General features: G+C 30.6%; 2 protein-coding genes across 3 annotated transcripts; one reads left to right on the top strand and one right to left on the bottom strand.

Annotated features, from left to right (window-relative positions):
- Positions 1-10,521: 10,521 nt before the first annotated feature.
- LOC126845735 (uncharacterized) lies at positions 10,522-12,525 on the bottom strand. Its single transcript, XM_050584601.1, has 2 exons — positions 10,941-12,525; positions 10,522-10,828 (listed from the first exon to the last, which is right to left on the bottom strand). The coding sequence occupies exons 1-2, from the start codon at positions 12,433-12,435 to the stop codon at positions 10,752-10,754; spliced, it is 1,572 nt and encodes a 523-aa protein (XP_050440558.1). The 5' UTR covers positions 12,436-12,525; the 3' UTR covers positions 10,522-10,751.
- Positions 12,526-17,095: 4,570 nt separating this feature from the next.
- Positions 17,096-20,519, top strand: LOC126845773 (uncharacterized). Of its 2 annotated transcripts, none has more exons than XM_050584660.1 (2): positions 17,096-18,683; positions 20,351-20,519. In XM_050584660.1, the coding sequence occupies exons 1-2, from the start codon at positions 17,174-17,176 to the stop codon at positions 20,422-20,424; spliced, it is 1,584 nt and encodes a 527-aa protein (XP_050440617.1). In that variant the 5' UTR covers positions 17,096-17,173; the 3' UTR covers positions 20,425-20,519. The 2 variants fall into 2 exon arrangements, with proteins under 2 accessions (XP_050440617.1, XP_050440618.1); XM_050584661.1 differs by lacking the exon at positions 20,351-20,519 and adding an exon at positions 19,523-19,597.
- Positions 20,520-25,967: the final 5,448 nt, after the last annotated feature.

Here is a 25,967-nt window from a genome sequence, read left to right as displayed (position 1 = left end):
CTTCGAAGTGAATCTGAGAGGCTGTTGGTTCTAGTGAGTTATAAATTTTCAAATTTTACTAGCTATAATTTCGAGAAGAATGGTCGGATCAAGTTGAAATTTTCAAAAACAGTTTATTTGATATGTTCTTATACGTCAGTAGTTTAAATTATACCTATTCCTCAATCCTTAACGGTGGGTAGTAGATTTTTTTACCTGTAATTTAAGGACATTATCGTTGGAAATCTGTCAGGAGATAGGACACTTATTTATACATACCTAATAGAAAAAATAATTGGGACTACAACCTTTTTTTTTTATGTAAAATATATATGATGAAAATGTAGTTGTGGGGCTTGTACTCGTGTGTTGAGCGCTTATGGCCGCGAGTCATGCCATGGAAAGTCGAGGCATACCACACAAGTCACAGCAAATCTGGGCGACCAAGTGTTCCAAATATTGGTCGAAAACCGGTCAGAGAAGGAAATGGTGTTGAAGGCGGAACCAACTACTTTCGAGAAGGGCAATCGTTATGTATGAAGCTAAAGCCGAAGAACAACCATTTACCCGTAACCTAACATTTGAAGACGTTAAACGGCCGGAGGCCCTGAATACCGATGAACAGTCCAAACTGTTGAGCCTATTAAATCGGTTTAGACGTTGTTTGGCGCTCAATCTAGGAGAACTAGGTTGTACAACGGTTGGACAAATGGGCATCGTATTAAAGGAGCCGTGTAAAACAAAAAATATATGCGTTGATTTAATCTAGACCATCGACTATTATTTTATTCATTAAATAAATATGTTTCTAAATTAATAATATATATTGGATAAGTTGGTCGAGAGTTTAACAAAACTGAACACTGACAATAGTCCTACATTTTTAATTGCTTAAGATAAAATATAACAATGATCAAAATCGTTTTAACCTTGGAAATATCAAATAATATAACTATGTCGATGGTAAAGTTGTTGTTTTCGTTATCGGATACATATTTTCGTATTTAGCTCATTGGTGTAGGAAAAAACAGGTAACTGTTTGAATAAGTGTACAAAACATCAAAATATGTTTTCTTCGTATTTCGACGAAAAACGAAACTTAAAACGTGTTTTCAAGACGTTCCCGTGTAAGAAAAAAAAATACAATCATTTAGAAAACTAATAACAACGATAAGACCATATAACAATATTAACTATATTTTTTTATGTTTAAGAGGCCCTTTTTTTTTGCAATTCTATTGTAATATATCCTTTAAAAATTTAGTTGTTCTGGACTTTAGATTTAAAGTTAAAAGGTTAACTCTTTCATCCTTCAATTCTGGATAAAAAAGACTATACAAGTTATAAAATTTCAAATTTTACTATCTATTATTTAAAAAAAAAATGTTATTTAAAATTTGTTTTCAATACGTTTTCATGTAAGAAAAAAAATATACAATTATTTTAGAAAGAAATAACAATGATAGAACCATATTATAATTTTTTTAAATGAATCTCTTCCTCTCTCTATACATATATATATAGTTTTTACATGAGTACACCATTAATCCGATCGTCATGAAACTTTGGGAAGTTATTGAGTATACTCCGGCGAAGATAACTGGCATAGTACTTTTCGAAAATTCCACCCTTAAGGGTGGCCTCAAACACGAACTTTGTACTTTAAATACGAAATGTAAATAAAGTAAATGTTTGTAACCATGATAACCCAAACTAAACACTTGGTTTGTAACTATGGTAGGCCACGGTACTCGAGCAAATGGTAGGTGATGATTAAAGGAACAGGTCGATTCTATGTACCACGATTCTGGGCAAGCTTTTAACTATTAGAACGGAATCTGGGACCGGGACTGGGACCCTTGAAGAAGAGGAGGACATAATAACCGAAAAAAGTGTCACAAAAACGCTGTCACGCTGATAAGAGATAGGAGATCAGAGATTAGAGATGAGGGATGGAGGAATGGGAATTATTATTTTACTCAGCCCTGGCAGACTAACATTTGGGCAACGCCAGGTCCGGACAGCTAGTATAAAATAAAATAGTAAAATGATTCATGACCGAATGTACAAATTCGTAGGTGCTTAAGACCAGTTGCAGCTGTAACGATGGCTTTTTCATTTTTGCTGGACATATTATTAGCAATAATACAAATGTACATAAATATAATAATTAGAGTGAAACGTCTCACCCCAGTGCGGTGGACAGCATTTACAACCACCTACATACTTATGTAGTTGAAGCCTTGTTGCTTTTTATTGCCTTACATATAAGGATTTACGGATCGCGTCTCGAGAGTAACTTAAAAATAAAAAATAAAAACAGTTTTCAAACCAAATATGATAATTGGATCATTATTCCGAAGCCCCAAAGATAAAATTCCGGAAATTCTAGTTCCTGGTGTGTATGAAATACCATGCACATGCAAACGGGAAGGGCTATAGAGGTACGGATAAAAGAACATGAAAGATAATGTTGATTATGTTAACTATAAAAGGAAAGACAAATCAGTAGTGGCAGAACATGTAGAAAACTCCGGATATACCATCCAGTTTGACAATGCAAAAATGCTGGACAAAGAGGCTAACTTCGAGAGAAAAATGTTTAAAGAGGCAATAGAAATTGAAAAGTGCCCACAAAATTTGAATAGAGGATAGTTGGAAAATTAGTAATGCGTGGAAATCCAATATCCATCTAGAAAAAAAGAAAATAACAAATCAAACCAACTCGCTAAATAGAAGCAGCAATTGTAGAAATTAACAAAAATTGCAGGTGCAGAAAAGGTAGACACAAGTAGGGAAAAAATTGCATAAGAAAATAGAACAATAAGACTCATGAAGACATGTCATAACGTGTCGTGATACGATAAACATGCTCATAGATATATCTGAAAATCATCCGCATAACTTTTTATATGTTATAGTTCCATTCTAGAATAACTTAGGTCTAATTTTCAGACCGCAATCACTAGAACTTTGCTTGGAAAAGGGAAGTAAATGAAAACATTCGATCACTTCTAGTGGAAAGAGTTTATAACTCTTTATACAAGTTGAAAACTATGTAAATTTTCTCGACTTTGAAGGAAAATTTTCGGACCAATTAAGTACCTTACAGGTACTATTTCTGATATATAGAGTTGCTACACGAAGAAATCATGAATAAAAACACATCATTGTAAAAACAATACCTTTTCAGCTCTGCATCGAAGCGTAAATAGTAATAATTAAGTAATATTATATATTATTTATTTATTTATATTATATAATAATATGATAACATTATACTATAATTACTTTTTAAAATAATAAGTTTATAAGATATTATGTATATATAATTTTATTTTGTTTTAATTGTTTCCAATTTAATCGTGTAAATGTAAATAATTGTACATCTGATAAACAAGACTATGTTTTTATAGGAGTTTTTTTTTTGCTAGCAATGTGTGATTTTTTTTACATGGCTTTGTTGAGAGTTTTGGGAAATCTAAAAGTTGATCATATTTTCAGGTAGAACATAAACAAAAAATAATATAAAACAGAATAACATATTTTATTTAACTATTGTGATAGAGCAAATATAATACTAATTTTCAACAATGTATTTACAAATGCCGATAAGAAATTATTATATTTATTTAATTTTAACGACTTAATTTCATTAATGATAAATTACTTATAATATAATAAATATTAAAGTTTTTTTACAAGTCAAATAAAAAAACTAGAATGGTTGTGTAATTTTACAGAAAATGTTATAACATTATACATTCATAAGAAATATAATAATAATCGTATTTATAATAAGTACTCTATTATAAATAAACAAAATTCATGAAAATAAAAATTACAGACGTTAAGTATGTGCAATTTTTTTATAATTAAATCTTCTGTTAATTTTATTTAAAATTTCATATATAAATTCTTTAGTAATATTAATTCACAGTATTAATAGTATGTTAAATTGTATACATCAATAAACATGGGACTTATACCAACTTTAATATTTAATATTTTGAATACTTTACCCTACAAGATTTATTGACAAAAATATAAAGTTAAATCAAATTTAAATGTCCAACAAATGATCTGAACTTTTTTCGTCCAACTTATTTCTGGAGTTCCACATTTCTTTAACCGTTGAAATGTTTTTCAAAAGTTTGCCATAAGCTAAAAAACACAAAAATAAATTAATGTAAAAAAAGGTATTCATTTTTTAAAATGATTTTCTATACTTTTTTAGTTACCTAACCTACAGTAAAATTTTTATTCCTACTAATAAAATCAATGGTTATAATGTTAGTGCTCGTTAAATTTTAATTTAATTTAATTTAAATTAAATTTTATTCTGTTATATTTATATTAGTTTTGTTTTGATGATATTGAAAGTATCTTTTTTAGTTAGGTTGAACTGTCTCTTATTGGTTAAAATTGCAATTAACAATGGTTAATTAAAAACAGAAAATTGTATTGATAATTTTAAAATGTGTTGTCAATACTAGGTGTTATAGCCAATAAAAAAATAATGGGGGTAATCTTTTCAAAAATTGTTGGTCTCACAAAATTACTCTCAGATAGGGTTTTACATCTATAGAGTTACTTCACGATAAAATCGGTTTAGCGGTCAAAAAGACATCGTGGATCCAGACACACACAAAACCAAATTAATTAAACAGATCATTGTTAAAACAATACCTTCTCAGTTCTACATCGAAGCTGAAATGGCGCACTTTATGCAAATCAGTGTGTTTTATAAATTTTTAGATAGAAGGTGATTAATTTTTAATAAATAACTTTAAATGACATTCATTTCATACGTACCTTCTTTGTAATGCAATACAATGTCGAAAGTCAATTTATCATCGAACATATACTCGTGTGAAAAGTACGGGTTCCTTCTGCCTACATTCTTCAAATTTTCCTTTTTTTCTCTTAAAGCAGGCATGTATTCGTCAAGCTTACTGGTTTGTCTTTTTAGGTTCTCTAGCATTTCGACAAACTTGTCTTCTGTATCGATATTCATGGATGCCACATCATACTCGTCGAATATCAATAAATTTAATTGCATGGGCAACGAACAACGTCTGTATAACGTTTCGATCCAAGTGGGTTTGGTAGTTTGTATGCTTTTCTTGTTTTCGAATATACGGAGGCTAGATAATTCTGCCGCAGTACATTTTAAATGCGCTTGCACTCTTTCCGGAAGCAACTCTAAGGCTACGAAATTGTTCAGCGCACTCGAAATTGAGTAACCAATATTGTCAATAGTTTTCCCGTATTTCCAAGCCCTTGTGTCTACGTCACCGAATTTTTCTTTGCCGTTATAATACATTTGTTTGAACAACAATAGATACGAACCGATGCAATTGAGAACTGGGTAGATCGATGCCGCCAATACTTGACGTTGAAAGTGCTGGATATGATGCGGCTCATAGCTACGTTTAATCATTTCAAATAATATCGTTATATTTACCATTTGCCCGTCTATAAATCTGCCATCAACACTGACGTTTCGTAATAAATCCAAACTAGTATCCTGTTCATCTGGTGACGGTGGTTGCAATTCGCCATCCTTATATGTTACGCGGTTTAAAATGTCGTAGAATAACATATTTTTGGGGTTGAAAATAGAATTTTTCGGTCCTTCTGTGCCCAATATATATTTTAGAGTCATGGTTCTGTCGTTAAATATCTTCATAGCCTCAATAAATGATTCTTTACTACTATCCTCCTCAATGTCCATCAAATTTTCCGGTAACAAATACTGTAAATCAACATATTTTATGTGTTTTTCGCTGTTGCATTTGGACTCTACGTGTTCCCGTACATGATTGCCAACGTCTCCATGAAACTTTTCAAATGACTCTTTAGTAGAACCTATGTAATCATAACTATCACTTGTTAAACGTACAGAAAATCGACCACTGGGATAATTCACGACGTGAGTTGTATTTATCAATGGAGTTCCAAAAACGTTATTTAAGTATAAGTTCAATTTCATTAAATCGTAAATGTCAGAAGATGTTTTTCGCTTTTTCAGATTTTCAAGCATACCTATGACGATGGCACCTTGAGTTCGTAATTCGTCATTGTGCACATCCATTTGCATTTTGAATTGTTCAAAAGAATCAGTTTTTGCATATTTATAAGTATCACCAATATAGATTCCATGCATAGTAAGAGAGTACTGCATATATCTGTAATAATAACATTTCAACAGTCCATCTTCCTCTGGTACGACAAATGGGATAATAGTAATCAATAAAATAAACGATTTTAGAATCATTTTTACTAACTAACAATAACTGAGCTGTGAAAGTTAAGTACGAGTAACAAGTATATTTTATAGTATAAAATCAACTATTGCATAGTCTAAGTGTAACGATAGTTATAATACGAATAAATACTTTTTCATTAAAATAAAACTGCTATCGGTAAAAATCACTTGTTTTTACTATGTTTTTTTTTACAATATAAGTATGTCCAAGTGTTTTTTTCCGCTTTTAAAATGTTGTTTGTGCAAAAAGTCTTTATTTTTAACAACACTAAAAAACTTGGCATAGGTGTTTTTTAAATGTTTAAACAATAACATGAAACGTAGAATGAACGTAAACAAATGCAATGGACCGTAAGAAATATTTCAACCTAAAGTGATATTTTTAAAATACCCGTTTCGTTTTTTTTTTTATAAAAAAAATGAAACAAAGATTTTTAAGGAACTTGTATAGCATGCTGTAGCCCCACTCCTGGTATACCTTTAGTTAAATTTTCATCCCTAAATGACCCTTAAGAAAGTCTAATACAGAAGTAGTTTCCAGTTATCTAATGTGGAAAAGGGTATATGATAACGTTTATACAAATATACAATTTAATAAATACATTAGTTATTTATATGACGTATTTGACTAACTAAATTGTATAAATAACGTGTGAACTTTTATGATTAACACATTAAATACTATTGATTCTTTTACAATATAAATTGTCAGGTATCAAATATGTTTCAATGTATCAATACATTGTTGCCTTTAGATAATTTTTTTTGTATCTAAGAATCATTTAAAACGTGTAGAAATGTCTAAAGATTATTTATATGGTATGTTCTTGTACGTCATTAGTCTCAAATTTAAATTACGCCCATTTATCCAATTACCCCCCAAGGTTATGTGTGTTTTTTACCCGAAATTATATGACTTTTCAGTTGAAAATTTTTCAAGATTTCTGAAGATTTTTTTAATTGCCAAAAAACTGTATTAGGCTTTTTTTTGTGTTTGTAATGGCAACATAATATCTGTTTCCTTTTGTTTTTTTCCATATCGATAAGTTCGTACATAAGCGACCTACATATTTTTGAGTTTAATATGAAAACATGTTATTGTTTGAACAATATACACGCACAATATTTGTCTGCTCATGTAATAGAACTTAGATCTATGAGATGCCTCGCTCCCTCTAAATTTTAAATCTTAATTTACCCCTAACGAGTCATCCATACGCCATATTTGAATTTTTTTATGGATTTCAGCTATTGACGAGTCTTTTAAATTAATGCCATTTCGATATTTTCTGATACCTCGTTTTTGGTCTTTATAATCAAATAATAATTTGTAAAGTTTCGTTGTAAATGTATTCGAAATTATAGCTAATGGTGATTAAATCACTTTTAGATAAACGCTTTAAATCAATGCCTAAATTCTTAAGTACTACACCTTTAGATCTTTAAGAGGTCTCTGTTTCTAATATCGTGAAATTCATAAACCTTTTCCATTTTTATGAAGTACTATATTACCGAGTTCCATTGCAATATCTCCCATTAAAATGTATTTTTTTTAAAAACATTTTTTTTGTGTCTGTTTGTAATGGCAACATAATATCAGTTTTCTTTTGTTTTTCCCAAATCGGTAAGTTCGTACATAGGCGACCTACATATTTTTGAGTTTAATATGAAAACATGTTCTTGTTTGAACAATATACACGCACAATATTTTTCTGCTCACGTACTACATTTTAAATCTATGGGAGGCCTTTTTAAACATTTTTTTTTTATAAGGTGTTTCCTAAAAATGAGAAAATTTGATGTTTACAAAATTGTACTAAAAACATTAATTTTTTTCCAAAGTTTTTGTATCAAGTACAAGCTGATATCCTCCCATTTACGTATGAAAGACTACATCAGGATTATGGGCACCACGACTTCGGCGACAGGCGTTTACGCGTTCAAAGAAGTTTGTGATGACTTGCTCACGGGTGGTCGCATCAAGAGTTTGTCCCGAATTTCCTCCTTCAATTCTACAATCGTCCGAGGCTTAGAAGAAAAGGCTTAAGCCTTAAGTGCTGATTTTTTTAGTTCAATTGGCAAAATAATTGGTAAAATTGACTTAAGCTCTTTCTACCCAGGACCAAAGATATATTTTTTTTGTATGTAAAAACATATTTTTTTGGTCAAGAACCATTTTTCAAGCATATTGAATCAGATAGTTTGGTATTGCTTTATTAAAATTCGTAATGACAATATAATATCTGTTCTTTTTGTTTTTTTTTTTTTGAAAGCGATAAATTCATACATCGGTGACCTATATATTTTTGAATTTAATATGAAAACATGTCATTGTTTGAACAAAATACGCGCACAATATTTTTCTGCTTATGTATTTACAACTTAGATCTATGAGAGGCCTTGCTCCCTTTAAATTTCCAATCTCAATTCACTGACAAATTTCATGTATAGACGGAATTTGAAATTGTTAAAAACTATTTGTTTGGTATGCCCTTTTATCATAGATAAGATCAAGCCAGATAGTGTACTCTCAAAAAATGTAGAAAAAAACTTTTACACTCTCAGGTCAGCGTGATCATAACATGAAAAAAATAATCCTCCTAGTATACAATGTGGTCAAAGAAATATTATCAATCATAATACTATGTGTAATGTTATCACCATTTACAATTTATAGTTAATCAACAAGAGTTATGAACGTGTACACTATTTTCGGCATTATAATTTGACACTACTGCATTAAGAGCAAGTCAATCAAAAATCGTTTTTCGAAAATCTTTTAGTTTACAATGAAGTGTACTTTTATTACATTTAGTGTCCCTACCAGAGTTTATCTTTTAAATTCCGTTTGACCTCCAGTCATTACCTGCCCACCTGATTCGTTACACATAATTCATGAGGTATGCATTGAGGTATACCGGGTTTTTAGTAAATTTGTTGCACTTCTCCAATGGTTCTTCTTCTGTAAACTTAATTTTCTAAAATAAATCCATAAATCCTCCCAAGTAATTTTCTTTCAATACAGGCCATTGTTTCTTCATCAATCTAAGTAGTCAACCATGTTTCCATTCGATTAGCAAAAGTTAAATAGCTTAAGATATTACTACAAGCAAAACATTTAAGGGTCTGAAATTAAGTCTGGTATAGTTTATACATTTATAATTTGAAGTCATTTTTTTAAAAATACAAATACTGTTACAAATATTTCCTACCAAAATATTATGAGCTAATTTTAATGGATACGATTAGGGTTGATCGTCTGTCCATAATAATATAACGTCGTTGGGCTAATGTACCAAAAAGTTATGATTTCAGATTAGTAGAGTTGCATCATATAAAGAAATCGGTTCAGTGGTTTAAAAGATATCACGAGTCCAGTCACAAAAAATACAAAATAAAGAAATAAATATAAAAACAAATCATTTTAAAAACAATACCTTCTCGGTTCTGCATCGAAGCTATAATAGTAATGATAGAGTAGTATTATAATTATTACTATAACATATTATAATAATATGATAATATTACACTATAATGACTTTTTAAAATAGTATGTTTGTATACCTGATAAACTAGACGTACCTTCCAGGTCCCTCTGTATGATCGAAAGAAAGCCTTACAAAAACTATGTTATAAATTTGCGGTTTTGTAGATCAAACATTTATTTTTATACTGATTTTATTGTGCCTATTACTTTTGTAAAAATTTTTTTTTGTACAGTATTACTCCTGCAATATTGTCTTCGCCGAGTAAATAGCTTTCGCTGATTAGTTCAATTTCAATTTATTTAATCCGTCTAGAATTAGATAACTTTAGTATTAAGTTTAGACTGTATAAATATATGTGTTTATAGCGGTTATATTTTTTTTAAATTAGTAATTAATTTATATAATGTTTTATTGCTAATACTTATTGTACAGATTTAATACATTTTATACAGTTTTTATTTTTAATTTAATAAAAAAAAAAAAAAAATAGTAATAAAAAATTATGTTAAACGATTTAATTCAGTGGGCTTTGTTGGAATTTATGAGCAATCAACAAGTTAAACATATTTTCAGGTAGAACAAAAACAACAAATAATATAAAACAGAAGAACATATTTTATTGAAATAGTGTGATGGCAAAAATGTAATACTAGTTTTCAACAATGTATTTACAAATGCCGATAGTAAATTATTATATATTGTTTAATTTTAAGAACCTAATTTCATTAATTATATAATACTTATAATATGAAGAGTACTAAAGTTTGTTTACAAGTTGGACAAGTCAAATAAATGTACTAGAATGGTTGTGTAATTTTACAGAAAATGTATTAACATTATACATTCATAAGAAATATAATAATAATAATAATATCAATCATAATTATAATAAATTCTCTATTATAGATAAATAAAAATGAAAATATAAATAACTATTACAGCCATAAAGCATGTACAATATTTTAAAATTCAATCTTCTGTTAATTTTTTTATTAGCAAATACTTTAGTAATATTAACTCACAATTAACACACGTTTGGAACTCCTTTCTGCTTTAACTCTTGAAATGTGTTTCAAAATTTTGTCATAAGCTAAAAAAAACAAAAAACAATTAATGGTCAAAAGTGAGGCGCCTAGAACACAAGGGGTATAAGTGATATTTGATTGATTTCGAGAAAACCAAGCTCCGTATTACAAACGTACCGTCTTTGTAGTGCAATACAATGTCGAAAGTCAATTTATCATCGAACATGTACTCGTGAGAAAAGTACGGGTTCCTTCGGCCTACATGCAAAAAATCTTCCTCTTTTCCCCCTAAAGCAGGTATGTATTCGTCAAGCTTACTGGTTTGTCTTTTTAGGTTCTCTAGCATTTCGACAAACTTGTCTTCTGTATCGATATTCATGGATGCCACATCATACTCGTCGAATATCAATAAATTTAATTGCATGGGCAACGAACAACGTCTGTATAACGTTTCGATCCAAGTGAGTTTGGTAGTTTGTATGCTTTTCTTGTTTTCGAATCTACGGAGCTTGGATAATTCTGCCGCAGTACATTCTAAATGAGTTTGCACTCTTGCGGGATATAATTTGTAGTCTATGATTTGATTTAGACGTTCCTGAATTTTCACAGCGCATCTGTCAATTGTTGTCTCATATTTCCGAACCATTTCGTCCACGTCACCGAATTTAGCTTTGCCGTTATAATACATTTGTTTGAACAACAATAGATACGAACCGATGCAATTGAGAACTGGGTAGATCGATGCCGCCAATACTTGACGTTGAAAGTGCTGGATATGATGCGGCTCATAGCTACGTTTAATCATTTCAAATAATATCGTTATATTTACCATTTGCCCGTCTATCAATCTGCCATCAACACTGACGTTTCGCAATAAATCCAAACTAGTATCCTGTTTATCTGGTGACGGTGGTTGCAATACGCCATCCTTATATGTTTCACGGTTTAGAATTTTTTGGAATAACATTTTTTTGGGATTGAAAATTGAATTTTTCTGTTTATCTGTCGCTAATAAATGACTCAAAGTCACGGTTTTGTCGTTAAATGTTTTCATAGCTTCAATAAAAGTTTTTTTATTAGTATCCGCCTCGATGTCATAAAAATTTTCCGGTAACAAGTAGTTCAAGTCAACATAAGGTTTAGGGCATTCGCTAAAAGCATCACGGTCTATGGGTTTTTCACTTTTGCATTTGGACTCGACATGTTCTCTGATATCTTTACCGATGTATTCATGGAACGTTTGAAATGACTCTTTAATAGAAACTATATATTCTTTACTATTGCTTGTTAAACGTACGGTAGTTCGACCATTGGGATAATCCACAGCATGAGTAGTTCTTATCAACGGAGTTTCAAAAACGTTGTTTAAGTATAAGTTCAACTTCATTAAATCGTAAATGTCGGAAGATGTTTTTCGCTTTTTCAGATTTTCAAGCATACCTATAACGATGGCACCTTGAGTTCGTAATTCGTCTTCGTGCACTTTTATTTCCAGTTTTAATTGTTCATGAGAAACATTTTTTGTATTGTTGAAAGTATCGGTAATATAGATTCCATGCAAAGTAAATGAGTACAGCATATACCTGTAATAATAACATTTCAGCAGTCCATCTTCCTCTGGTACGGCAAATGAGTTGATAGTAATCAATAAAACAAACGATTTTAAAATCATTTTTATTAAATAATAATTTAACAATGAATACGAAGTACGAGAAACTATATTGTAGATCACTGAATGAATTATTGTATAGTCTAAGTACGACGATAGTTATAATACAAGTAAATAATTTTTTATTTAGTACGGTTTTATAGATAAAAAATCTTTAGTCTTTACCTTTTTTATTTATTATAATATAAGTATGTCAATGTTTTTTTTTTCCTATTAAATTGTTGTTTGTGCAAAAGAAGTCTTTATTGTTCACATCACTAAAAAACTCGGCATAGGTGGTTTGTAAATGTTTAAACAATAATATGAAGCATAAATTAAACGTAAGCAAATGCAAAGGTCGATAAGTAATGTTTCGACCGAGAATGATATACTGAAATTATTGTTCAAATATCTGTTTGGTTACACTTGATAAAAAAAATGTTATCAAAGATTTTTAAGGATCTTGTATAGCATACTATAGCCCCACTTTAGATGTACCATTTGTTTAAAGTTTGGACCTCAACCCACAACTTGGAACTACAACCTACTTTACTGGCTCTTTTTTTTTTGGAGCATCAGGGTTCTAGGGCCCCGCAAGAACATAGTTCAAATACTTGAGTAAGTACCTACGCAAACGACAAATCAAAATAAAACACTTGTGTTCGATAAACAACAAACCGTAATATTGTATAAGTTATTGTTTGTAAATTTTGTGTGAACGCAAAGTAGATAACTTTAATCATAAATAATGCAATAAAACGCGTTTTTATGTGATGCATTGTATCACTTGTTGATTCGGATTACTTATTCAAACGGTTATAAAGAATAGTATGTATTAAAAAAATATATATATATATATATTATCAGAAAACAAAATATTTCAGCGCATATGTAACAATAATTACTGTGATGTGAAAAATCAAATTCACCAAAATTTCGTATGCAAAAAGTTAAACTGTTACAATAAAATATTTTTCCACATAATACGGTCTAATACAAATACAAATAATGTATCGTTACCGTTGCCAATGTTTTTTTAATTTCATATTCGTAACCTTTTGAAAATATTATAAGGTTTATTTAAACAGTTTTCGACATCTAGGTTATTTGTAAGATACAGTGTATAAATTATAAAAATTGATTACAACTAAGAACTAATAATTAGTCGATCATCAATAATTATTGTTGGTCTAAGACGTCTATGTTACATTAATGTGTACGATTTTACACATTCCAAAAATAGTATTATTTTTTGTTATGTACCTACATTGTTTTCTTCGAGAGTGTCTTAGTGTATTTGGGTTGCCATGTTGATTTCTGGCAGATGTGTATTCAGGGCAGTCCATGATGATAAATGATTGACGCTCAGGGTGACGTTACAAGTAGACAATAATGGTTTGGTCATGCTGGTTCTTCAGGTTGATATCGGTAAGGCGCAATGTTATCTGTGATCTCTCGCAGCTTATTGTTTGAAGACAGTAGTGATGACGCCAAAAGTACATATCCTACTTTGTAACTTAGATGAAAACATTGGTTTTCGAGTGTCCAGTTGTATAGAATAAGTTTACAGGTCTAGGTTCTACAACTTATAGTTTGTGTAATTGATTGGACTTTAACAATAATTACAATTATTTATGAATAATTTCCGTATAATTGAATTAGATGTTAAGAATCTATTTATGAAATTGTATAAGTTAAAATGCATTTTAATACTTCAAAATAAATCATATTCGACTATACATGTTTTAGTAGTGACAGTATGGGCAATAAGATCAATACCGCAAAAGCTCGAAGGAAAAATAATAATGTTCTTGAAGAGTGGACAATTTGTTGTTTTATTACATTCTTATTGACAAATGTTCTTTTATACTTATTTAACGCTATGATACACTACCCTCTTAATTACCAAGGAGTAAACATAGGGTTTTTTTGCAAAATCTTTAATTTACACTAATTTAGTTTTAAATAAAAATTATTCATATTTTGTAATTTGAATACAATTATAAAATATAGTATTTTATTTTTGTTTTTTTTAGCTTCAACAGAAATATAGACGAATCAAATATAAAAATTGAAGTACACCTATTAAATCAGTCGTCCAAAAAAACAAGTAGCCATATTATTATAAACTACTATTTCGTGATTCTAATAAATCATTATTTACAATTTTTGTTATGACTGTTAGTTTTTTACCGAGTTAAACTTTAAACAAAAAATATGTATAAAAATAAAATGGTAGTATAAACTTCCACCCTGAAGGGGGCAGCGATGGATTTACATAGGCTGCTTAAGCTGATTTCGGTTTACAGTTAGTGTAAGAGCTATCAAATAAATAAGCGTTAAAAGAGCACCTGGCAAATGTCAAGAAAATGAAGTTAATCAATGTCTATAGTAAAAAAAAAAAATAATACTCAAAATTAAAAATTAAGTAAATAAAATAATTTACCAATACAATTTATTAGGAATAATACATTAACGGATAACGAAATATATATTTTCGCTAAGTTATAAATGACAAAAATGTATACAAAATTATTATTGATAATTGGCTTATGCTGATAATCTAACAAACCCTAGGAGAAAATTCTAGAAATTACCTAACTAGAAAGTACATAACCTAACGATATCAATTTTGAAAAAATAAATTTAACCTTACCAGTTTTAATTTTTTAAATTTTTAGTCAATTTTTTGTCATTTTTAATGGGGTTGCATGTGGTCTTTTTTTTTGACATTTTAGATCATAAAGGCAGACAAAATTTAAATTTCTTGGAATGGTTTAAATTAAAAACAATACCTTCGAGCTTATACAAATTGATACGGCCGAAATTAAATAAAACCTCTTTTTTCCATAAATATTGCCTAATCAAAACTCCTTAAAAAAACAGACCGCATGCATTCCTTTTAAATAAACAAAACGGTTATTTAAAAATCGACTTACAAAATGTCTTTTACTTGTAGAAAAAAATTGTTAAGTTAAAAACTAAACCACGAAGCTTATGCAAACTAACCAGACGGTAAGATTGGCATGGTCGAAATGTATTAAAGCAATTGTTTTCTTAATTATTGCCTATATAAAACCCCTTGCAAATCAACTGCTTTCGTTCCCCTTAAGGCCCCTGGATACCGATCATTTTTAAGGAGTTTTGTATAGGCAATATTTGAGAAAAAAGTGGTTTTATTAAATTTCGACCATGTTAATTAATTTACCGGTTAATTTATATGAGCAGTAGTATTATATTTTTACTGATAAAAATTTGTTTTTTAAATTATCGTTTCGGTAGTACAACATTTAATGACGAGTGCTACTGTTTAGTAATGGTTTAGCTTCGGTGAGAGTTTGTTGTTTATCGAACACAAGTGTTTTTTAACCATTTTTGATTTGTCCTTTGTGTAGATACTTATTCGCATGTTTGAAATATTTTCTTGCCGGTCCGTAGAACCCTGATGTTCCAAAAAAAAAAAACCAGTAAGGTGGGTTGGGGAATAGTGGTGACGGAGCACAGTGGGGACGGATAGGTCACAAGAATTACAGGATTTTACAGGAATTATAACCACTGAGAGTGATAAGTTCACTTTTAAATAAACGCTTCTATGCGAATCAGTAGTTAGTAAAAAATTCATACCATTAAATTCCAAACCAAGCACATTATGAACTAGAAAAGTCAGTAAGTAACAAAGTGAGGTGCAGTATTTACAAATTAGAAGCGTTTATTTGAAAGTAATTATATTCGAGTAAGCCAGAACGGCGGAGTCGAACTGGCCTAATGGGATCAAAGCAAAATGAGGACGAAGAGGTCAGAGGTTATAAGAATTATAACAACTGAGAGTAATAAAATCACTTTTAAATAAACTTATAAGCTTAATTAGCTTTGATGCTAATTTGTAAACACTGCACGTCACTATAATACTTTCTTATTGTGCTTGATTTTTTTTGTTATGTTACTATAAATAATAGCATTAAGGTATCGCATATTGCTTATGAAAAAATACTCAGGTCATTGTGTTTTTTTACTAATGATAAACGTCTACAGGAAAATTAATTTTCTTACAAAAAATAATTTGTTTTTTATAATTTTTATAATTTATAATAGCTTATAAGCGATTTTATGTACTTCGCAAATACTAAAATAAACTACTACTTGAGTTGAATATTATATTCAGTGTCAAATGTAGTTTTTTTTAATGAAAAAAATGTACCATAAGCAACAATGTATTGTTACTTTAAAATTCATTTGATACTCAACCTGAACTAGGTCAGCCTGAATTAGGTCTAAACATTAAACAAAATGTAGTTGTAAAGTGGGGTTAGCGCATACTATACAAGTTTCTTAAAAATCTTTTCTTAATATTTTTTTTATCAAGAAAAACCAAACAGATTTTTGAACAATCATTTCAATATATTACTCTCGATTGAAATATTTATTAAAGCCTTTACATTTGTATACGTTTATTCTATGCTTCATATTGTTGTTTAAACATTTACAAAACACCTGTGCCGAGTTTTTTAGTGTTGTGAAAAATACAGACTATTTTACACAAAAAATATGTTAATAGCGGATAAAACACTTGGCCATACTTATATTATAGTAAATAAAATTGACAAAAACAAGTGATTTTTACCGATAACTATGTTTTTTGGATAAAAAATATCATTAGTCGTATTATAACTATCCACATACTTAGTCTACAATAATTGATTCAGTAATCTAAAACATAGTTTCTCGTACGTCTTGCTCACAGTTAAATTCTTGTTTCATAAAAATGATTTTAAAATCGTTTGTTTTATTGATTAGTATCAATATTAGCTCATTTGTCGTGCCAGACGAAGAGAGACTGTTGGGCTGTTATTATTACAGATATATGCTGTACGCTTTCACCATGCATGAAATCAATATTGGCGATACTCTAAAAAATAAAGAATATGTTTCTGTTGAACAATTAGAGATGAAAATAGAATGGCATGAAGACGAACTACGAACTCAAGGTGCCATCGTCATAGCTATGCTCGAAGAACTGGTAGTGAGAAATCCGTCTGCTGACATGTACGATTTAATGAAATTGAACTTATACTTGAATAACGTTTTCGGGAGTCCAATGATAAGAACCACTCATGTCGATTTTAGTCTAGGCAGTGAAATTTCTGTACGTTTAACAAGCGATAGTAATGAATTCATAGTTGCCGTAAACGAGGTATTCCAAAAGTTTCTCGAGTACGTCTTCAACGACTTAAGACAACACGTCGAGACCAAGTGCAAAAAGACAAATCCCATAATCGGCGATGCCTTTATAGGCTGCCCCGAAATATACGGCGATTTAAACGATTTGTTACCGGAGACTTTTGACGTCGCTAAGCATAATATAGATAACGAGGAATTATTCTTAGAAGCTATGCTAACGTTTAACGTGAATACCATGACTTTGAGTGAGATATTGAATGCAACGCCTGATAAACAAGACTGTTCGATGTTCAGCCCCAGAAAAATGTTATTCCACGAAATTCTAAACCGTCAGACGTATAAGAAGGGCAAATTGCTTCCGAAGACAGCAGCTGAACTGGATACCAGTTTGGATCCATTGCGAAACGTCATCGTCAATGGACGGCTGCTGGACGGCCGCAAGGTAAATATAACGACACTATACGAAATGATCAGACGTAGCTATGAACCGAGTCATATCAATCACTTTCAACGACAAGTATTGGCGGCAACGGTCTACCCGGTACTCCACAGCATCGGTTCGTACCTGTTGTTAATCAAACATATGTATTCTACCGGCAACGAAAAATTCGGTGACGTGAACACGAGGGCTTGGGAATACGGGGAAACTATTGACAACATTGGTAACTCAATTTGGAATGCGCTGAACGATTTCGTAGCCTTACAGTTGCTTCCGGAAAAAGTGCAAGAGTATTTAGTCAACATTGCGGCCAAGTTAAATAACTTGAATAAATTCAAAGACAAGACAATTGTGTCAATGGAAAATGCCAGTTGGATCGAAACGCTTTACACCCGTTGTTCGGTTCCCATGCAGAACAATTTGTTGGTATTCGACGATTACGATGCGGCACTCGTGGACATCCGCACTCAAGACAAGTGTGACAAAATTGTTGACGACCTAAAAGGACAAATCAAAGAGCTCATCGTTTACATACATGCTCTGGAAAAATACAAGCAAGATTTTTTCAATGTCAGCAAGAAGAACCCGGTCTTCTTACACGGGAGAATGTTTGATCGTAAATTGGTTTTCGACATTGTATTCCATTACAAAAACGGTACGTACGAATTGAATGTCGTTTAATGATATTTTATTTAATTGTGACATGCTTCTATTTGAGGATTTGTACAATACACTGGTTTGCATAGAGTGGTCCAATTTAGCTTGGATGCGTAGTTGAAAAGGTATCTTTTTTACTATGATGTGTTTTTTTCTGGACCTACGCTGTCTTTTAAACCGTTGAACCGACTTCTCCGTGTAGCACCTCCATTGTTTAAGAAGAATATCTGAATGGTACTTCGTTAGGTCTAAAATTTGAACATCTTACCCCTTCACTTTTCGAAATATAGAAAAACATCCAAAAAAGGTACACATTTATCAAAGTAAAACTACTTTTTTGAAAATAGTCAAATTATTTCCAAATTTCCATCGAATATTCTTTAGGTAGGTACTACCGATAAACGCTGAGAAACCAAAAAAATAACAACATCTAACAGCTGTTGTTTTAATATTATGGGTAACTATGGCAATCAGTTATTATAGACAGACGACCAACCACGATTGTGACGCTACAACACTTAAAACTTGTAAAAGTCTGTAGTAAAACTTTTTTTTTATGAAGAACCCCCCCCCCCTTCATAAAAAACTGGGAAAATTACACTTTGACCTTAGATAAATTCTAGGTTGCTATGTTAGAGTAAATCAACAGCCAACAGGTATCCGATAAATATTTGTATTATATTGTTATTAATATTTTATAGGTAACTACTAACTATGGCAATAAATTATTATAGACAGACGACCAACCCTAATCGTATCCATCATAATACTAAAAATACACTATTGTCATATCGTACAATGCTTTTATGGATATTTGTATATTTTCTACTGTTACAGGTTCGCATTGAAGCGTTTATTTGAAAGTTACTTTATCACTTTCAGTTGTAATAATCATATGGATCTGTGACCTCCTGAATTTTAACTTACACGATAACTGCTCGATATGTAGCTCCAATCATTATCTAACAAACTTCGAGTATGCCATACCCAAAGAACTGCGGTTGGGCCTATCCGGGAAATTTGAGATTTCTGTGTAATACACCGGCTAAATGAAATAATTCTGTAAAAAGATGGGAGTTGATTAAAAATAATTAAAACAATATTTTTTTCAGTTTTCATTTAATGTTTATAATTTCCACTGTAAAACATTTTAATATATACATGGAACAATTATCATTTGCCAAATCTGGAAGTGTTTCTCCAATTGTTTGTATGCGCAGTTTTTGACAGGATTTAGATTTCGGTATATTACCGTTTGCAGTTATGTAAGCATTTATAAAGCGTTTTTTAATTTTATTACTAAACGATATAAGACTTACTGTTACCTCTGCACTTTATTTTTTTTATTAGCCATAATATTATTGACAACAACATTTATAGAGTAAAATACAGACTTTTGTTTTTAATTAACCACAAACAATTCTATGTGGTTGGGAGGAAGGCTGTTAAGTTAATTTCATCATTTTACCATGTTTAGCATTTCAAACGAGTAAAATAAAAAAATGTTTAAATTAAAATTTTATTTTGATCAGTATTACTTATTCAAGAGTAAATTAATATTATTATTACGAATAAAACTTTTAGTGTAGGTATAACTAAATTATCAGAAAAATATTGCAAGTAGGACTATAATTATATACATTAATAGTTATTTGTGTTTTTTAGCTTTTCACCAACTTTTGAAACACATTTCAATGGTTAAAGCACAAAACAGCCACGAACGTTTGCTGTACAACTAAATTTTATTCAACTCTATAATATTTCTATCGATAATTTTAGTATGATAATTATTTCAACAACATAAAGCTGGTATAAGTCCCATGTTTATTGATTTAAAAAATTTAACATAACTTTAATATTGTGAGTTAATATTAACTAAAGTGTTTGCTTATGACATTTTAAATAAAATTAACCGAAAACGTAATTACAAAATATTTTATGTGCTTTACGGCTGTAATAAACATTTATATTGTGATATAGTAACAGCTGTTATATATATATAAATATTATTATTTGTAAGATGTTATAACATTATCTGTAAAACTACATAATCGTTCTAGTACTTTTAATTTACTCGTCGTACAACTTCTAAAATAAGTTTAATGTTGATTATAAAATAATAATGTTATCAATAATGAAATTAAGTTCTTAATATTGAATATATATATATATATTACTTTTTAAATATCAGCATTTTGGAAATAACTTGTTGAAAACAAGTATAACATTTTTGCAATCACAATATTGTAATAAAATAATATGTTCTTCTATTTTATGTTGTTTGATATTTTTGTTCCACCTGCAAATATGCTTAACTTGCTGTTTTCTTACAAATCTTAACTCGCCGAATTACATCGTGTAAAATAAATCGCTTATTAGTAGTTTAAAAATAAAACAAAAATACTATAAACACATATGTACAGCTTAAACGTAAAGTTTAAGTTCTCTAACATTGTACGGAGTGAATTAATTGAAATTTCACTCTTTAACGGAAGCTATTTACTGTACGAAGACAATAATACAGGATTAAAACTGTACAAATGAATTTTATATACATATATAGATATAAATTTACTACAGTCCATTCTGAGATGAACTCTCAAATAGGCCAACAAAAATATTACCGTCTATCGGAAGATGTACTAATTATTATTACCTTATTATTCGGAGAGAAACAAAAAAATAATAGCTAATCCCACACAATGGATTTTCTAATAATAATAATAATAATCATTTCGAAATGGCCAAACTTTATCGTAAAACTATTGCCCAGAGACCTTGACATTTTTTTAATGGCCATTTCTCGTTCACCCGCAGTCAATATTGTTTCCAACCGGCACACGCCGGGCCACCGTTTGAATTTTCGCAAATAAACTGGTCTATTAGCAAACACACAGCCTCGTCGACGTCGATAAAACAGAAGATACCGCGACAATATAATAATATAATGCTTTTGAGCAACGCATACACATGTATAGATTCGGTGTAGTTAATTCGGTGTGTGCTCATCGCTCGCAGTCAGTGGCTGTTGCCAATTAATAGTAATTTACCATAATATAGGTGTATCCGACACCGACCGAGAACAATCATGTGTTTTTTCCCCTTCAAAGATTACCATTATTGTTGTAGTGACACAACTGAGTCGATGGGGGTATTCGTCGACATTCCCTATCAACCGCAAACCGGTGCGTTTAGTAGGGCGTCGTACACAATGTTGTGGATACTAGTTATTATTGAGAAACGACAAGACCGCACGCGGTGGTTTAGAACTGGAAAAAAAAAAGTGACCAAAAACTAGGAAAATATCATTTTTTTTTTTTTTTAGATTGTTACTTGCTAATTTTCGAGTCCTAGCAACTAGGAAAAATCAACTAGCAAATTGTAAAAAACATATTTTTAGAGTGTATTGCAAAAATCAAGTAGAAAATCTAGAAAATTCTTGATGTATAGTTGTCTCCGGCGTAACGCTGTGATAGGGTCCCTAGCAAAATCTAGCAAAATTTTCAGTATGACTTTTATTACAGGCATTTACTAATATATAATTGAAACCGTCCTCAACGTGGTGTGACCACATCATTGAAACGAAATAATTATTGTACAAGATTATATTTTTACCATAATAATATTATGTTATCAGATTATTTTCATATTGAAAATCGCATTACAACGAATGCGCCGCGGATGCCGATGAATCTGAGTGTTATATTATTATGATCGAATAAGAATAATAAAAATGTTTTTAAAAAATGATGCAATGCGATTCTTAATATTTTCTGCCTTCGAAGATCCCGACCCTCCCTCCCCCCTCCCGGGTGGGCACAATACACAGGCCGCTTTGACCTTTGCTCCGAATTCGTCAAACAGCCCAAGTCGCGACTCCTCGTGGCCGGCGTTACGCAAAACAAACAACGGGGCCGCGGGCACATCGTGCAACGGATCTCAGAGGGAAACGGATCCCACGGCCGCTCGGTCGGCGTTATCGAATACATCTTACACAGCAGCTGCTGTATACCTCCAATCGTGCATTATAACCACCCGTTGGTGTGCACAACTGCAATAGCGACGCCGTCGATACGGCCATCGTCTTGCGTCTCGACCGGAGACTGGAGAATGACAGCTGCATAATCCGCGGTTGTAAGTCGAAGATTTCCAAGTGTCCAAGTCTTATCAATTATCTCTGGTATCTAGGTATACAGGCCGGTAAACTATTAACAAGGGTGAACCTCGGGGAAAACGAGGATTCGTAGATTATACTGGCGAATTATCTACTCGAGACAGCGGATACAGCTGCTACGTATGTACCACAATAGTTGTTGTAAGATATTATATAATGTGCTCGAGCACAGAAATTCATGCCAAAAGTCATGTAAAAAACGATTAAATCTGTAATAAAAAAATAAAATAAAAAATACAAGAACCTAGTAGTAGTCTAATGTTGGAAAGAAAACGAGGCAAGATGCACGGCCGGTCGTTCAGTATCATCGAAATTCGTTATTGACCCGAGTAATGCATGTTAAACCACTTACGACCAACAAGAAAATCAACCTCTCTTGGAACCTAGATACCTTGACTCGATTTTTAGTGCCCAATTCTACTTAATGTTACACGAGTTATTTTAAAGTGGCGTGATCATATAACACAATGATGACAGCTAAATATTATATAGGTGTAAGTAATTGCATATTGGGGTAAATAGGTACAAACATAATATTTATATGGGTGTATATTTAACTTGACATTGTTATAATGAGGTGTAGGTAGAACGAGGCAAACAAAATAGTACTTAAATCAAAAGTGATTTTCACGTTCTATAAATAACATAATAATTCGTGAGTAAGCGTATGTTGGATCCGACAGCGATTTTCGAAATACACTTGTGTTAAATCTTAATTTTGTCATATTGCTTACTACTTCACATGAAATAACAATAAAATTTACAGTTTGGTTCTACTAAGTAATTTGTGTTTTTTTTTTTGTAAGGTATTAAATTTAACCGGGTACATATTTATACACGGCGGAATATCGATTAAAAATAAAACATAGGTGGAGTTATAATTTATTTCCATGTAATAGCTAAACACAATAGGTAATAGCTACGATACGTTGTCATAGCCAAATCCATACCTATATGTTTTGTAGAAAACATTTTTTACGTTATTGCGTTTATTATATTTCGTACCTACTATATTATAAGAGCCTTAGAGAAAAAAAAGCCATAAAGAACATAAACGAAACAATACAACTCCAAGAAATATTGCATATTTCATAAACCATACTCAATCGACGCACAGTAAATTGCTTAATAGGCAATAGCGTTGCTTTTTGTTTTCGATTAGGCAATTTCATAGTTATCAAATGAAGTATTTCGTTGCGCTGTTTTGTATTCACCTACAATAGTTGACAAAAATTATAAAAATAAAATAAAATAATAATTGTTATTTCTTTATTAAATAACAATCACGCGCCGCCGTCTACACCGTAAGCCCATCTGTAATGTAGGTTGCTGTTCAGGTATGACGACGAATACAAATGACTGATGTCGCAAATACACAACAACTTTGGGAAATTTAATTGGAATCGGTTGTTTTATTTAATAGGTACTGCATTCAAGGTGTGTAACAAGTAATGTAACTGATTATCATTATTTTTTTCAAGGGTTCTTAGGGCCAACCAAGAAAACTCTCGTGAGTTTTTAAGACATATTTTTTACTTCATTATATTTAATTACTCGATTTATTTACTCGTTTACTCGGATTTTTAACTAGTTTACTCAATTTATTATGACCTTTGCTTTCCCTTATTCTACCAGCACATTAACTGTTTTGGTAAATTTAACTACAATTTTCAGCTGTATTTAGTGAAGTACTAAATTTATAATATTGAATTTTTTAACAAAATAATGTGGTTCAGTATAGTTATTTTTTTTTTTATTAACCATGGAAACAACATTAATTAATTATTTAATAGGCCACAAATAATTTTTTAACATGATCATGTTTTTAGGCTGGCGTCAACCAAAACAATTTTAGTGAGATTTTTGAGTCGCGCCAATTAACTCAGTCGTTTACATGGTATATTATATTATATATACAATATATCTCTTTTTTCACTCATTAACTTGGATTTATTTAACAGAACCTAAAAAACATTATTGTGATTCTACATTTTTAACATTAACTCAAAATTACAACAATTTTATATAGTTATTTTGAGTCACTTTATTTTCAGAAATTTTTAAAATCTCAGCGAGCAAGCTAAATTTAGTTTTTAAAAAAACCAAAATAAAATTAATCAACATTTTTGTAAATTTGATAAATTATTATTAATTTTAAATATTGTAAAATAACATAAACAAACCTTAAAAAAAAAAAATAAAAACTACAAGTATTTAACACAATAATTGTTTTAATGGATATTAAGTGTCTTGCGTTAAACGGATCATCTTGTACATAGAAATTATATATTTTAAGATAGAGAGCCGAAAAAGATAACGTTTGTTACAAAATGTTTGCTTTATGGTACCTAATTAAGGTGTATCCGACTACCGTTGATATATTTGTGTGTATTGACTTGTAGGTATGTAAAGATGTGGGATCATATTCGACATTGAACTAGTATTTTGTAAAATGTAACACGCCTACAATTTACTGTGGGTGTGCAACGCTGTTCTATCCGACGTTCAAGTAATCGAAATCTCATCCTTGATTCATACGTATATCAAAGCCATTATCTAAGTGAACATTATGGGTACCAAACTGGGACTTACATTGTCATAAAATAGCCTAAAAATTAAGAACCCACTTGATTTTTTAACTGAATTATAATATTTAAAAAACAACATTGTTAAAAAACTAACAATAAAAATATTATATTCGAAAAAAGACAGTTTTTATTGTTGGATTAAAAGCGTTTAGAGTTGACTATCTGACTATATTAGTTCTTGTTCGTTGTTACTCATACATTATTGTAACCAACAGTATAAAATCAAAAAGTTTTTCACTAGATAAAAAAGATAGCTCACCCTCGGAATGTACACCACGATGCCACGGGACTGACAATGAAATAAGTGTGACCACAGATTCAAGCATTACATTTATTTGATGTATCACAGATTAAATAAAAATAAATTATCCAATCCGTAATCATATTATAGTCAGTTAGGTATCGTTTAAATTATATGATTGAAAGAATTATATGATTGATATCATCAATCTGTTTCTGTACATATTTTAATAACTTTTTAAATCAAGCATATTTTACTAAAAATGTTGACTGGTCGATA

This window comes from Adelges cooleyi, unplaced genomic scaffold (genome assembly GCF_023614345.1).
Source record: "Adelges cooleyi isolate 19-005CV unplaced genomic scaffold, UGA_ACOO_1.1 ACOO_flye_CR_arks_rails_tigmint_CR_PRNA_8, whole genome shotgun sequence".
In the NCBI taxonomy this organism is placed as follows: Eukaryota; Metazoa; Arthropoda; class Insecta; order Hemiptera; family Adelgidae; genus Adelges; species Adelges cooleyi.
The sequence above is the reverse complement of the archived record's forward strand: the minus strand, read 5'-3'. Positions and strand labels throughout refer to the sequence as shown.